Source organism: Syngnathoides biaculeatus, chromosome 22, assembly GCF_019802595.1.
Source record: "Syngnathoides biaculeatus isolate LvHL_M chromosome 22, ASM1980259v1, whole genome shotgun sequence".
NCBI lineage: Eukaryota > Metazoa > Chordata > Actinopteri > Syngnathiformes > Syngnathidae > Syngnathoides > Syngnathoides biaculeatus.
The window spans coordinates 3,123,168-3,139,756 of record NC_084661.1 but is presented as its reverse complement, the minus strand read 5'-3'; the positions used below and the strand labels follow the sequence as shown (position 1 = coordinate 3,139,756).

General features: G+C 42.8%; 1 protein-coding gene across 3 annotated transcripts in view; it reads right to left on the bottom strand.

Moving 5' to 3' along the window:
* Positions 1-502: 502 nt before the first annotated feature.
* The window catches only part of LOC133495459 (gastrula zinc finger protein XlCGF57.1-like), a 31,275-nt gene continuing 15,188 nt past the window's right edge, over positions 503-16,589 (bottom strand). The window contains exons 3-4 of one of the 3 annotated variants that reach the window (XR_009793577.1): positions 8,064-8,312; positions 503-1,190 (exon numbers count right to left, since the gene is read on the bottom strand). Coding sequence is in view for 2 of the 3 variants with exons in the window: in XM_061810119.1 (XP_061666103.1) it covers positions 8,287-8,312 (26 nt within the window). In the remaining variant the exon portion in view is untranslated. Of the gene's footprint in view, positions 1,191-7,599; positions 8,313-16,589 lie in introns of those variants that run through there. The other 2 variants (XM_061810119.1, XM_061810120.1) reach the window with 2 other exon arrangements.

Here is a 16,589-nt window from a genome sequence, read left to right as displayed (position 1 = left end):
CCTGGTAGAGTGTAGAATGTTCCTGACGCACCACTGTGATGTTACATCCGCCGTGTCATTGTGACGACACCTCCGTTTCACCAATATGACATCACTTCCATTTCGCCGTTGTGGCATCCACTCCTCCAACAAGAGGAACTTTTCCTCACGCGGAGAACGCAGATTGCGTCTCTCTCACCAGCTACAACTCGTTCTGGCCACATTTCCATGAATCGCTTTTTTTTTTTTTTTTTTTTTTAAATCTCATGGTAGTCTGAAACATAATCGCAGCAAACGTGATGAACAAAGCAACCGGAAGCGAACGTGACACAAAGCAACCATGGTAAACAAACCTGACTTGAGTCAATGTAATGTGTCTCTTTGTTGCATCATAGTGTCCAAGCATATTAAGCATACCAAAAGAGCATTAAAAGCAAAACATGAGAGCAAATATGAGCTAACATTATGTACAATTAATCCATTTAATCCGATACCCAGTACAAGGACATAACCCCGTCAACACAATTGCTAAACTCAGCAAGTCATACCATATTATCACCCTGCTTGAGGGAGTAATGCTTTTGAAAATCTTCATCATCGAGGGGCTGAATCCCTCATTGCAGCTTCCAGTTCATCATCACATATTTCACCTTATCATTAAAAGTTATTGAAGCGGTTTTACAGATGTTTATCACATCATTCTTTATGTAGCGCGCTGCTGATTTATTCACACAATAATGGCGCCACAAAAAAACGTAACTTAGGTAAGAAATGCCGTTGTAGTCAACATCAGACATGAAGATACCACCCCACAGATCAGCGACCGCTCCCCAGATTCTCACGGGAACACAAAGACAAGGAGATAAGACATTTGTTGTAGCACTCCGATGTAAAATGGATTTCCAGCCAGAATGTCAGATGAGAGATTGGACAGCCGTGGCTGGAATGGTGGTGCTAAACTAATTACCTGCTACCCCACATCTACCCGGGAGCCCAGGGGGTCTCTTGCCCACTCAAGGGGGACACCATTTTGGCTGCCTCGATGGGACAATGAATATGTCAAGAGCGATATCTACAGGTGAAGGAGTGGCGCTGCAGACTTGAGTCTTCCTCCATAACAAGATGAGGATGTGATGAAAATATATTTTGAATACTAGAATGAACACCACTGGTGCGTGGATTGCTGCAACCTTTAATGCCTGATGTTGAATCTGTGGCGTCAACAAAGAAAAGAAACACAAATGTTATTGCAAACAGTGAGATCATCGCAATAATCTATAGCCATTAAACACACAATTAAATTGTGTGACTATTAAGAGGCAAAATATTTACATCTTTATATGACAGCCAATAATTGATACTTTATATCAGGCATGCTTTTATTTTGGTACTGCGGCCTGTCAGCAGTTTAGATTTGCATTTTAGCTAAGGATTTAGTTCACTAGAAACATATTGGTTGAACCTTTATGCTTGGGCATATATTTAACATTTCGATTTACTATTTAACATTTAGATACATATTAAACATTCATATTATGTATATTTGTTTAGATAGATAGATAGATAGATAGATAGATAGATAGATAGATAGATAGATAGATAGATAGATAGATAGATATGCAGCATCTGTGTGGAGTTTACATGTTCTGCCCATGCCTATGTGGGTTTTCTCGGGACACTCCACTTTCATTCCACATCCCAAAAACATGCATTAATTGGAGATTCTAAATTGGGACTAGGTGCAATTGTGAGTGTAACTGTTGTTTGTCTCTATGTGCCCTGCGATTGATTGGCAACCAATTCAGGGTTTACCCTGCCTCCTGCCCGATGGCAGTTAGGATATGTCCAGCATTTCTGCGACCCTTGTGAGGATAAGTGGCTCTAAAAATGAATTGGCCTCACAGTTTTGAGGTCCGAGATTCAAATCCCGGCCCCGACTCTGTGGAGTTTGCATGTTTTCCCCATGCCTGCATGTGTTTTCCCTGGGCACTAGGGTTTCCTCCCACATCCCAAAAACATGCATTAACTGGAGACTCTGAATTGCCCCTAGGTGTGATTGTGAGTGCAACTGTTGTCTGTCTCCCTGTGCCCTGCGATTGGGAGGCAACCAGTTCAGGGTGTACCCCCTGCCTCCTGGATGTTGACAGCTGGGTTGGCTCCAGCACTCCCGTGACCCTCATGAGGATAAGCAGCTCAGAAAATGGATGGCTGGACGGACATATTTAGATTGATTCATGATTCTTGTAGCACTTTTCCGCCAGTATGAGTTTCAGATCAAAATGAAACAGTTGGAGGACAACAAGCCAACCAATACCAATAATGCAGAGGAATGTGCCAAAGCTTTGAGCGAGTACGTCAAGCTCATCCGACACAAGTTTAGCTCAGTTCTGAATGAAGATGATGTGAAATTGCTTGAAACCAAACATCAACTCTTTTGACAGTTTAAACTGTGCACAACAGACACCGATAAGCAGATTCCATGCAAAGACACTATTACTAGTACAATGGAAATCCACACGTTGGTCTTGTTCAACGTCATCCAGAGTACACTGGCCACGAATAACTGTCAGATGGAGTATTCCAGATTGTTTTAAATGTTCCACATTTACAGTCAGTACCAGCTGGAGCTCTTGTGCCATGTTTTCATCCAGTGGCAAAAACCTCATTTAGTTAACCGGCGCCGTGTCTGTCAGTCGTCAGGACCGAAGAAGAACCGAGCCCTACCCATCCTACCTACAGTATGTCCCTTTAGCTCTTGCAGTCCTACTACAGATTATTTTCATGGCGTTTTCCAAACACCCTGTGCACCGTGTCATTCCGCTTCCTGAAGACTTTACTAAACAACGGCACAGGGACGACAAGCCTGCAATCAGTCTCCTACAGCCTGTAGACAGATAACTGGACAGAGAGCGGCAAGGAAGTGCAGAAAGGACAGCCAACCCCGCTGGTGAGACAAAGGAAGCAGAAGGTGGCCAAACCAACACTCCAGAACATTCTGGAATGGACCTTTCCGACTGGCCATCTTCAGCTCTGCCCCCCTAGCGACTGAACATAATAGCTTTTAACTGGATCCTCTATCGCGTATCGCATTTAATATTGGGGTATGTTTTTTGCCAAATGTGTCGGACTTGTCCAAGACAGTTCTCCAGAGAGGTCTCAACTATTTAATGCAAGGATATGTACACAGAATTTAGATTTTGGACGGAGCAGGACACAATGTCAGAGTTACAGCAAAACGTTGGCGATCGATGCAAAAAAGTTTGACGCCTCACAAACTTCATATTGGAATCCAACAGGATAAAATAGTGGAATCATATTGCGCATGTAAAGCAGGGTGAGTATTTTTTACTTGGAAAGATCACGAGTAATATCATTGCAGTCTTTATAAGTGAGTGGGTGTATTCATTTGACTTGCTCGTAATGGAGCCCAGTGCTATGTCGTAAATCTCCCATGTGATACAAATGGGCAAATAGATATTTCTCTTGCATGACATTGCACATTTATGTATTAAGAACCCGATTCGTCGGGATAAAACATTACACACTTCATTCAGCAAGTAGTGATATGCTAACAAAGTGAAAATTGTTCTACTGCAATGTATAAAGCACTGATAATAATGAAATCAAATTCAGAGAAGATACTTCTCCCACACACAAGTTGTACGCGCGCTCTTCCGTGAGCCTTAATCCATCGTAGACACACACTCAACTGTGTTTTAGGCTTTGGAAAATGAATCAACCGGGCCCTTTGTAACCTAGCCGGATATCTTTCATCAGAATTGTACGTTCCCCAAGCACATCTGAGGACCATTTTGTTCATAACATTAACTTTTCCAACCGCACGCGACAGATTACCAGTATTGCTTGTGGGACATGGCTATGAGGGGCGGGTCAAGCCAGGGGTTAAGACAATAAGGGTATCTGATTGGCTATTATTGTACGAGTGATTGACAGGTCGGAAAGGTCCACTGATACAGTTCCCTATGGAGTCTCCTGGAGGAACTTGGATGGTGTCGCTCACTCTTATGAGTTTGGGGCTACTGCCTTTACATTTGTCCATCCCCAAGACAATAGTGGTGGTGGACAGTGATGTCAGGAGCATGGGCTAGGAAGAGGACGATGACATCACCAGCGAGGAGTGTGATGGAAAAAAGTCAACAGGTGTCACACACAAAGTTACTGTTGATGAAAGAATTTTGCATTCCTGCCATTGTCCAACTCTGGATTCAGAACAACAGCAAACATATCCCATTTACGGACAAGTAAAACTGTAAAGTCCTGGCCTCCTTTAGAACATCTGGCAGAGTAGATTTTTTCCTGAGCTTTAGTGCGAAATAGGACTCTTAATTCACGGATCTGAGAGAATGATTGACAGCTCCCTTTTGACCAATCAGTAAGCATCATTTTCTGAACTGCGGCCTTGCTGGCCACAGCCGACATCTTTTATCCACAAAACAAAGGTTAAATTAGGAATGACTGATTACTTTAAGCCTCTGAATTGCAAGTGTATAGTCCTGCTTGTATTCGATTCGGTAATATGGTGCTTCGATGTGGCTGGGCAACGTGTAATGGAGACGAGTGCTATCCAGAGAGATTATTGGAGGATATCTGGTGTGCTTTCCCACCCCAAAACATAATTTAGATAAATGCAAACAGTGCATGAAGGCTTGTGGTCGACCGGCCGGGCACTCTGGTTTCCTCCTGGTACACACACACACACATATATATATACTGTACAGTGAAGAAAAGTATTTGAACACCCTGCTATATTGCAAGTTCTCCCACTTAGAGCTCATGGAGGGGTCTGAATTTTTTTTCATCATTGGTGCATGTCCAATGTGAGAGAGATAATCTAAAAAAAAATCCAGAAATCACAATGTATGATTTTTTAAAAATTTAATTGTGTAAAACAGCTGCAAATAAGTACTTGAACACCTGTCTATCAGCTAGAATTCTGACCCTCAAAGGCCTGTTAGTCCGCCTTCAAAAGTCCACCTCCACTCCATGTATTATCCTGAATCAGATGCACCTCTGTGAAGTCGTTAGCTGCATAAAGACACCTGTCCACCCCATACAATCAATAAGACTCAAACATGTAACATGGCAAAGACCAAAGAGCTGTTCAAAGACACCAGAGACAAAATTGTCCAACTCCACACAGCTGGAATGAGATTCATTGTAGTTTGGTTATGGCCAAGGCAAGGGTCGCACCCTTAAAGAATACAAACATTCCAAGATTGGAACTTGCAGCTGCAGTAACTTCAGCCACGATGAGTGCCATGCTGAAGGAAGAGCTTCAGCTGGAAATAGAAAGGGAATGCTTTTGGACTGACTCTCAAGTTGTGTTGGCATACATAAATAACGAAGCACGAAGGTTCCACATGTTTGTCGCAAATAGAGTTCAACTCATCAAAGAGAAAACTGATTCAAATAATTAGCACTTTGTCGATACAACCCAAAACCCTGCTGACTTCGCTTCCAGGGGACTTCGTGCTCTAGATATCTCCTCATCTGTCTGGTTGTCCGGTCCTAAGTTTCTATGGGAACCAGAGGTACTTCAAAGATCCAAACCCTCTATTGAGCTCTTGATTGGTGACCCGAGGTGAAGTCTGTTCATGTGTCTGCAACTCAAGTAAATACACAGGCAGATATCCTGGGTCGACTGGAGAGGTTTTCTTCCTGGACCACACTTCTTAAAGTGGTTGCAAGAATAAAGAGGCTTGTCGCATGTCAATCTTGTAACTGTAGCAGAGCCCAAGAAAGCGGCTGGGGAAGTTTTAAGTCTACTGCAACAACAAGCATTTCCTTCTGAGATGAGGCTTCTTCAAGGAAAGCCGCAGGGATCAAGTCTTCCAAAGTCAAGTCCGCTCTTCAAGCTCAATCCCTTTCTGGAGGAAGGACTTCTTCGTGTAGGGGGAAGACTTAAAGGATCAATCCTCAGTGAAGAGCAAAAGCACCCCATTATTCTCCCAAAAGACAGCCACATCATCAAGCTGATCTTGTCACACATTCACAGTCAAGTATGCCATCAAGGTCGAAATCAATCCTTTGTGGAACTGCATCAAATGGGCAAATGGATTTTGGGTAATAGGTGGGAGCAAAACAATTGCAAGGTTTATATTCAAATATCTGCATTGCCGTAAGCAAAGAAGACCAGTGGAAGAACAAAGAATGTCCGATCTTCCAAAAGAACGCTGTGATATCTCAGCTCTGTTTACATTCAGTGGAATGAATTGTTTTGGCCCTTTTTTGGTAACCCTTCGTCACTAGTTCTTATATTTATCATAAAAGGGGAAGCGATTGGATTACAAACAATTGTGGCTTCCTTTTGCATGCATTTTCTGAATTGTAGGAAGCTTGGATAGTCACCGGATCGATCCAACTCCTCAACAACACTTCGACTCCATCTGTGCACCAGCCACTCAGGCAGTTTCTTGAGAAGTTTGTGATTTTCTTCACAGTCGTTGAGGATGGACAAGCCTTTAACATGTGGAATAGCTTCAGTGCAGCCTTGAAGAAAATCTGCAAACTCACTTAGTGCTCTTGGGTTGTTGTTGGCTATCTTAGGACAATTAATGAGTCTTTCTCTGAATGCTCTTTGGACTATAAAAGAACTGCCATACCGGTCCTCTAAAACAGCCCAGGCACCACAGTATGCATCCTCTGAGTTGCGGTAAAAGAAACCTTCCACACAGCCTTGCGTGCCTCTCCTGCTAAATAACTCTTCATATAGAGCATTTTCTCACTCACTGGGAAGGGCTTCTGATCGATCAGGGCCTTAAAAGATACCTTCCAGTCTATGAACTTTAAGGGGTCGCCTGTAAAAATTGATGGCTCTGGGACAGGTAAACGGCATAAACTGAAGGCATTTGTCATTGCTTGAGTCAAAATGGCTTCTTGCGAAACACTGGCATCTCCATGAGTTGGCCTTTCATGTTGAGGCACAAAAAGTGTAGCTACTGGACTTAGAAAAGGTTTGTACTCTGTGTTAAGACTGCCGAATGGAACCTTCTCAGTCACTTCAATAAAGTCTCCAGATGCATCAAACTGGTTGTAGGCTTTCGCACGTGCCTCTGCCACCTTGACTTCACTGTCAGCTCGCAGCTGCTGTAACTTTGATTTATCCTTATCCAGCTTTGATTTCATTTCGGCCTCCTTTTGTTAGAATTCTGCCAGCATTTCTGTTTCCTTTAGTTTCCAGTCAGTCTCCAGTTTCTCCAGCTTTGCTTGTTGAACATGTAATGTTTGGATACTTTAAACGATGAAACCTCTGTTTCTGTGTTGGTTCTTCCAAAAACAGATCCATATTCTCTTTTATTTAGCTGCATCCTTACTCTTTCCTTCTCAAGACAATCATTGAAAGTAAGCTTGTCCAACACTCTCCATTCGTTTATTAACGAGGCCACAAATCTCAGATGATAAGGTACTGCATGCATCCATTTTCTTGACAACGTCTGGAGTGCTTGTGAGATTGAGTTTGATTGACTCATAATGCTTGGCACACTTTGTCATGTTTAGCTTTAATGTTTCTTTGCATTTCCTCAAGATCCTCTTTTAAGCAGAATGTCTTCTATTTGGCTCTTATCTCCTTAGCTTTAAGTCTCCAAGCCTTGTATGCCCTGTTGAAAGCTTTCCCCCTAACGTTTGTTCCTGCATTTGCAACTCTTGGCCTTTTGCTGTTAAGGTTCGCTCATAGGACCTGGACCTTATCTGTTGAGTTTTGACTTTTGAGTTTTCAGAACTTGTTGCCATTTTTATATTTTGTTTAACCCACTGTTGATTTTTAAAAAATGGCTTTGAGGTGTTTTATTTGGGCTCAATCTGATAAGTAGAGGTTTTAAATTGTTTCTATGCAGATTTTAAAATGCTGTAAACCATAAATCAGTTTACACCTTATGAACACATAAAAAGCTGATAAATACCACAACATGAAATTTTTAAAATTATGAAATTTACCATGAAAGTCCCCCTTTAACCAGCAATTTCCTTTCAAAACAAATGAAGGGAGGAATCACACCTTCAGAGCATTTATAAATTGTTTAGGTCATGTCATAGAAAGTCTTAAAATGTCCATTGTCTCATACCATAGGCAAAGGAGAGAGCTGTTCAACCTTTACTTAAACAGTTCAGTGTCTCTGTGAGTGACTTTACCCTCAGCTACCAAAGGTCTCTCACTGCAGGTGTAGCATTGGGAAGCCACAGATAGGGGATGGTACTTGATAGAAGATGGCTCCAATCAGTGGTCGAGTTTCACTGTAGCAGCCCTTGGCATCAATGAGACAGCGTAGAGTTAAACCTGTGCAAACTTTATTGCATCTTCAAGCACCCTGAAACTAAAAAACACATTTACAACACAACATTAATAGGTACAAATTTCAGTTTTCTCTAAAAACACACACATTATACATCCAACCATAAAACTCCCAATATCATCATCCATTTTTGTATATAATTAAACAACAATTAATTAAAACAGCACACACAAATATCAAGAGACGGTGGCTCTGAAGAAACAACAGGAAACAGAACTTAAGGTAGCAGAAATGAAGATGCTGAGGTTCTTGCTTGGTGTGAACAGGTTGGATAGGATTAGAAATTAGCTCATTAGAGGGACAGCCAAAGTTGGATGTTTTGGAGACAAGGTGAGAGAAAGCAGACTCAGATGGTTTGGACATGTTCAGAGCGAGAGAGTGAGTATATTAGTAGAAGGGTGCTGAGGATAGAGCTGCCAGGCAAAAGAGCGAGAGGAAGACCAAAGAAAGGGTTGATGGATATTGTGAGGGAGGACATAAGGACAGTGGCTGTTAGAGTGGAGGATGCATGAGATAGGCTTGGATGGAAAAAGATGACACGCTGTGGTGACCCCTAATGGGACAAGGCGAAAGAAAAATAATAAGAAGACCCCAGTTTCCTTCCACATCCCAAAAACATGCAACATTATCTGGAGTCTCGAAATTGTCCCCAGGTGTGATTGTGAGTGTGACTGTTGTCTGTCTCCATGTGCCCTGGGGTTGGCTTGCAACAAGTTCAGGGTGTACCCTGCCTCCTACCCGTTGATAGCTGGGATGGGCTCCAGCACTCCCGGGACCCTTGTGAGCATAAGCGGATACAAAACTGGATGGATATATCATGGGGGTCTATAAATTATAACAACGATAATCTTTAGAGGCGCCAAAGTGGAACAGCTGTAAAGTGTTGGCCTCACAGTTCTGAGGACTGGCGTTCAAATCCTGTCCCGCCCATGCAGGTGTGTTTTTTTTTCCCCAGGCACTCCGGTTTCCTCCCACATCCCAAAAACATGCATTAATTGGAGACTCTAAATTGCTCCTTCGTATGATTGTGAGTGTGACAATTATTTGTCTCCATGTGCCCTGTGATTGGCTGGCAACCACTTGAGGGTGTACCCTGCCTCCTGCCTGATGACAGCTGGGATTGGCTCCAGCACCCCTGCAAGCCTTGTGAGGATAAGCGGCTCAGACAATGGATGGATTGATGGACTTACATAAAGGGGTTTACGACCTAACTAAAAAACACAGATATTCAAAAGGAGTTACAATCACCCAGTGTGATTTTTTTTTTTTACACTGAAATAATGACTTAAAAATAACAGCAATATGTTTCCCTAATCGACATTTGTTCATAAAATATATAAAATACAAAATTGCTGGTGTTTAGTAATTTAAAATGGTACTACAGCTCCTTTCTGTTAACCACGTTTCATTTAATAACAAATACCAGACCATAGATTGGAATGATGTCATTAATCAACATTTATTTATTACTCAGTGAACTGACATTAAAAAGAGCTCGTCTCGCAAAGACAATGGTTTGATAGATTCACATTTTATCCTCACTAAGTTTTAAGTTCTACTTTTTTCTGCCATATCTCTTTCTGTCCCTGTACAAATGGGATCTAGGGTGTCCTGGTGCCAAATCCACGTGTGGACACCCTGATGCTTAAACATTGTGGTCATTATGGACAATCCATGATGAGCACAGATGTGCAAATACAGAACACCACTCGGGTTCTGATCGGGGAGTGGGGAGTGTGGGGTGTGGGTTCTTCCCATTCACGCCCTTCCAGGTCCCATTGAGGTCCCCCAGCAAAACAATGTAGTCCCGTGTCCCTTATCTGGCATTTCCTCCAAGCACTCCATAAAGGGGGAGTATTCTGAACTGCTGTTTGGTGCATAGGCATATACATTGCTGAGAAAAAGTATTTCTTGCATACCAATTTTAATATCACCCAGAGACAAATGGCAATTAAATTTATTAAGGCCCCCCAAAAAATCCAAACCTTTCTGACCCTCTTTGAAAATTTAATTGTCCAACCTTATTAAATCACAACGTCGTTGTGACTAACCACAAACTTTGGAAATGTGAGTTCAATTTCACAAGCCACACCCAAACCTGACTACCACCATACTCCTTGAATCAAGAGATCAGTTTAAGAGAATCTGTCACAGAAAGTGAAGGAGGCTACAAGATCTCGAGAACCAATGCATATTGCCACGATCCAAAGAAATTGATTGATGAAATTGAAATCCATCCATTTGGAAAAGTTTACAAAGCCATTTCCAACACTTTTTTGGCTCGAGCAAACCATTGTCAGAGCCATTATCCACAAATCAAGAAAACTGGGAACAATGGGAAACCCTCCTAGGAGTGGACGACCTACTAAAATTCCTCCAAGACTGCGATGACAGCTCATCCAGGAGGTTACAAAAGAACCTCAAAGCACATCTAAAGACCTGCAGCCCTTGCTCCCCTCAGTTAACGTCAGTGCTCATGACTCTACTATTAGAAAGACACTGGCAAAAAGTGGCATCCATATAGAGTTCCAAGGCAAAAAACCCTGCTGTCAGCAAATACAAAGGCTCATCTCACATTTGGCAGAAAACATCTTGATGACCCTCTAGACTTTTGGAGAAACATTCAGTGGACTGACGAGTCAAAAATGTAACTTTTTGGAAGGTGTGTAGGCCGTTACATCTGCTGTAAAAATGGCACAGCATGTGATAATGAGTACATGATTACAACAGTGAAGCATGGTGGGGGTACGATTATATATACAGTGAAGAAAATAAGTATTTGAACACCCTGCTATATTGCAAGTTCTCCTACTTAGAAATCATGGAGGGGTCAGAAATTTTCATCGTAAGTGCATGTCCACTGTGAGAGAGATAATCTAAAAAGGAAAATCCAGAGATCACAACGTATGATTTTTTACCGATTTATTTGTGTGAGACAGCTGCAAATATGTCTTTGAACACCTGAGAAAAACAAGTAGCCTTTGTTTGCAATTACAGAGGTCAAACGTTTCCTGTAGTTGTTCACCAGGTTTGCACACACTGCAGGAGGGATTCTAGCCCACTGCTCCACGCGGATCTTCTCTAGATCAGACACGTTTCTGGGCTGTTGCTGAGAAACACGGAGTTTCAGCTCCCTCTAAAGATTTTCTATTGGGTTTAGGCCTGGAGACTGGCTAGGCCACGCCAGAACCTTGATATGCTTCTTACGGAGGCACTCCTTGGTTTTCCTCGCTGTGTGCTTCGAGTCATTGTCATGTTGAAAGACCCAGACATGACCCATCTTTAATGCTCTGACTGAAGGAAAGAGGTTGTTCCGCAAAATCTCACAATACATGGTCATCCTCTCCTAAATACAGTGCAGTCGTCCTGTCCCATGTGCAGAAAAACAACCCCAAAGCATGATGCGACCACCCCCATGCTTCACAGTAGGGATAGTGTTCTTGGGATGGAACTCCTCATTTGTCTTCCTCCAAACATGGTTTGTGGAATTGTGACCAAAAAGTTTCATTTTGGTCTCATCTGACCACAAAAATTTCTCCCATGACTCCTCTGTATCATCCAAATGGTCGTTGGCAAATTTAAGACGGGCCTTGACGTGTGGTGGTTTAAGCAGGGGAACCTTCCGTGCCATACATTATTTCAAACCATGGCGTCTTAATGTAGTACCAGCAGTCACCTTGGAAATGGTGGTCCCAGCTCTTTTCAGGTCATTGACCAAGTCCTGTCGTGTAGTCCTGGGCTGATTCCTCACCTTTCTAAAGATCATTGAGACCCCACGAGGTGATACCTTGCATGGGCTTCCACTCAGATTGAGATTGACCGTCATGTTTAGCTTCTTCCATTTTATAATGATTGCTCCAACGGTGGACCTTTTTTCATCAAGCTGCTTAGCAATTTCTCTGTCGCCCTTTCCAGCTGTGTGGAGTTGTACAATTTTGTCTCTGGTGTCTTTGGGCAGCTCTTTGGTCTTGGTCGAGCACCACCGAGGCATGGTCGAGAGGCGGAAGCTGCTGATGCTGCTCAAGGGCCGCTGAGGCCTAGTCAGGAGACGGCGCCTGATGACGCTGGTCGAGGGCTGCTGAAGCCAGATCGTGAGACTGCGGCTGTTGATGCTGGTCGAGGGCTGCAGAGGCCTGGTCGGGAGACGGTAACTGTGGACACTGGTTGAGGACTGCTGTTGCGTGGTCGGGAGACGGCGGCCGACCCTGGTCGAGGACCGCCGAGGTGTGGTTGGGAGATGGCAGCTGCAAACACTGGTTGAGGGCTGGCAAGGCCTTGATGGTGAGACTCCGGCTACTGATTCTGAGCACCGCCAAGGCATAGCTGGGAGACAGTGGCTGGTCGAGCACCACTGAGGCGGGATCGGGAGGCGGCTGATGGTTGAGCACAGCCAAGGTATGGGCAAGAGGCGGCTGTGGTTAGGGCGCCGCCGAGACATGGGTGAGAGGTGGCTTGGCATGCCCTTGACAGAGAGAAAGATAGGTATACAGCCTTGTATACGCTTCAGCATTCCCAGACACGTGCAGATAAGCGGTTTGGAAAATAGATGGATGGTTATTTGATCACAAAACTATTGTACATAATAATGACGTTTTCTTTTCCTTGCAATTTAAAAATTGGGTGCCTTATTAAATACGGTATGTTTGTCAAAAATCAGGCTAAGCTTAAGTAACCTTTTTCTATCTACCTGTGTCAGTTCTCTCACTACTCAGTATACAATAAATGTAAAATATATGACACTACTACACAAGATATGACTAAAACAACAACTTTCTTATAACTGTTCTTATAAACATATCATGGGGCTGCATGCACATCTTCCAATCGTTCCATTCCCAACAATTAAAATTTTTTGATGGTTATTTGTGAAAAAAATCACAAACAAGAATATATCTTGTTTTATATATATATATATATATATATATATATATATATATATATACACATATATATGTCTATGGCACCTTTTTGCCTTTAGGTGCATCAATGAGCGTAATCCTGGATTTGTCATATACACATGGTATTTGGATTTCGGCTACATTGGCCATCATCCGCACACTGGTGGGGGAACTCATTTCTCTAGCCTACACAGACATCGTTCAGCTGACATTTATGTTCTTTGGTCTGCTGAGTGACTCATGTCAAACTATTCTGCCAATATTTGTGTTTATTTATTAATTACTATTTGTAGTGGATATGTGTCCCTTCCATGCTGAGGAACCCCTACATGGTGGACATCACTACAACTGTGTTTAACTTCACCTACCAAGCTCCCTGGATCACTCGTGTTGACTCAAACAGAATATGGAACTGGATTGATCGAACTTTATTGTTGGTAAGTGCTTTGCCTGTGCAACTTCAAGTGTGTGCACCTACAGTGGATGGTAAAAGTGGAGACACCTTTCTTCAAATACCAAGTAAAAAAAGAAAAGAACACAGGTTTCGTCAAACTCTGGACAGATCACATTTTGACACGTTTATGGTTTAAGATGTTCAGGGGGGTTGGTTTTATGATGTGATGGTCATTATGAGTTCATTGAGAGGTGATAAAACAAGAAAACCAGGTGGTAGAGTTCATGTTAATTTTTATGCGTATCCTCATGCGAGAGTGCCCGAGCCTATACCAGATAACGTTGGGCGAAAGGCAGACTTGAGCCTGAACTGGCTGACAGTCATTACAAAGCACATATTGACACCATCATTGAGTGATGTTGCCTGCACCAAAGTCGGGCATTTTAGTGTACCACTACACTATCAGTGACTGGATGGTGAAGCATCTTTTCAAAATTCAAATTATTCAGTAATATTCAGGTGGCACGGTGGACTCGTTGGAGCATTAGGCCTCACAGTTTTAAGGACCGGAGTTCAAATCCCGACCCTGCCTTCGTGGAGTTCGCATGTTCTACTGTGCATGTGTGGCTTTTCTCTGGGCACTCCGGTTTCCTCTCACATCCTAAAAACATTCATGGTAGGTTAAGTGAATAATCTAAATTACTGTAGGTGTGAATGTGAGTGCAAATGGTTGTTTGTTCATAACGTATGTGCCTGACATGTGTTGGAAAAAAGATCAGGGGGTACCCTGCTTCTTCCCCTAAGATAACTGGGACAGGTTCCAGCACTCCCGTGACCCTGTGAGCACTCCCATGACCCTTAAGAGAATAAGCAGCTCAGAAAATGAATGATTGGATACTTAACACAAAGGGATATGGTGATGGCTACATATTTTAAACCATGCATGTCCTTGATAATTTGGATTATTATCAGACATTGCATTTTGCAACCATTGTGTTCCCGCTCCTCAACCAAAGACCTTCACTTCTGCATCTATGCATTAGTGACTTAAGCGTATTGTCACATACACCCCTACCTGCTTCATTCATTGCGACCATTATAGTTTTTCCTGACCAGACATGTTCATGTTCATGCTCAAACTCAAATGTTAAATTGGAGTCAGCATACACTTGGCCCAGTTACCAGTAATGTGTCTCTGATGAACAATATATTTCAGTTGGGTGTCACGATGACGCAGCTGGAAAGCGTTGGCTTCACGGTTCTGACAACCACAGAGTGACGACCCAGCCATCTCCAGCAATCACCCCCCCCACCACCACCACCACATTTCAGCCAGCACCCATTATCTGAGCGATGGAGATGGACTCCCTAGCCCCAACAGGCCGGGCAGGGAAAAACACCCCACTGCCAGCGGAACGAGTCTTTAATGTTTAATGACATACAGCTGTAGTACAAAGTTCGATGAATCTGTTAAAGGTCTAATCCAAAGGAAATGTATTTGTATATCATACACCCCACGTGTGCTAACCTCAGACAAACAATTAGCAAAAATGGCGGCGCAGGAAGAAAAGTGAAATTGTCCGATTTACCAGCTGATTTCTCACTCACATTCTTAGCAAATAGTGAAATATCGTTGAAAAGCAGACAGCAGGGCTTCAAGTATTTCAGCGAGGTGTATTTCAATGGTATTTACATGCATATTGACGGAGAAACCATTGATATTAGCGCGAGATCTTTCCGGAGTCAGAGGAAGACCGAGAAGCCACATAATATAATATATTATAACCCAAAGACGAATTCGTCATTGACAGTTTCTTATTTTCGTGTTACATATCACACTTGTGTGCAGAATCTGTATGTGTATCTGTATAGCCATTTGTGAACCGCCGTATGAAGGAAAAGAAGGCGAGGCTTGATTTACGAGTTGTTTCTCTCGTTTTCTTTGTGTAACGTCACACCTCAATAATTATTCTTGAATTAGTGCCGAACCTACGTAAGTCCCGACCGAGTACGACAATCACTACTTTATAGTGTCCTCAAACATCCTTCCTTCAGTCTTGGTGTCTCGGTGCACGTCGAAGGCTTTTAGGACTCGCTAGTCCGGTTTAGCTTAGCTCGGGGGCCGCCGAACAGAGACACGTTTGTGCAGTCAGATAATCGCAAAATATCGCTCAACACAGATCAAGTGTGTCAATCATTCACACGTAGCTACGTTATGCAAGCGAAGAACTGCTAATTCATTTATATGAGACATGTATTGAAAATCAAATATAGGGCATACCTTCGTGCAAACAAAGTCCTGTTTAGCTTAGCTCGGGAGCCGCCGAACAGAGACACGTTTGTGCAGTCAGATCATCACAAAATATCGCTCAACACAGATCAAGTGTGTCAATCATTCACACGTAGCTATGTTATGCAAGCGAAGAACTGCTAATTCATTTATATGAGACATGTATTGAAAATCAAATATAGGGCTTACCTTCGTGCAAACATATCTGTTCCGGTTGATTTTAGATGGATTCAGTTGATCATACGATCTTCCACAAAGTTTGATCCATCGAAGACATTTTTCGTACTCGGTCTTCTGTTCCGTTTGATTTTAGATGGATTCAGTTGATCATGCGGTCTTCCACAAAGTTTGATCCATCGAAGACATTTTTCGTACTGGGTCTTCGATTTTGGAAAGGGTACGAATTGAAGTCCACCAACTAGCCTTTCAGGATACCTGTCGTCACTATTACAAAGTCCGTGACTACACGTCTTAACCATATCTATTGTTAAAGAACCCAAATACGCGATAAAATGCTAACAAAAGCTATACTGGACCATGCAACGTTGTCTGAGGGAACAGCGGGTGCAAAAAAAGGGGCATGGTTTATGCAGATCTCTAGCCTCTGATTGGTCAGCGACGCGGATGACGCAATTTCTATGGAGGGGTCAATTGCGCAACTTGTGCATGGATGATGCGCTCTCCGCTCACTTTTTGTTTTTTCGTATAGACATTGA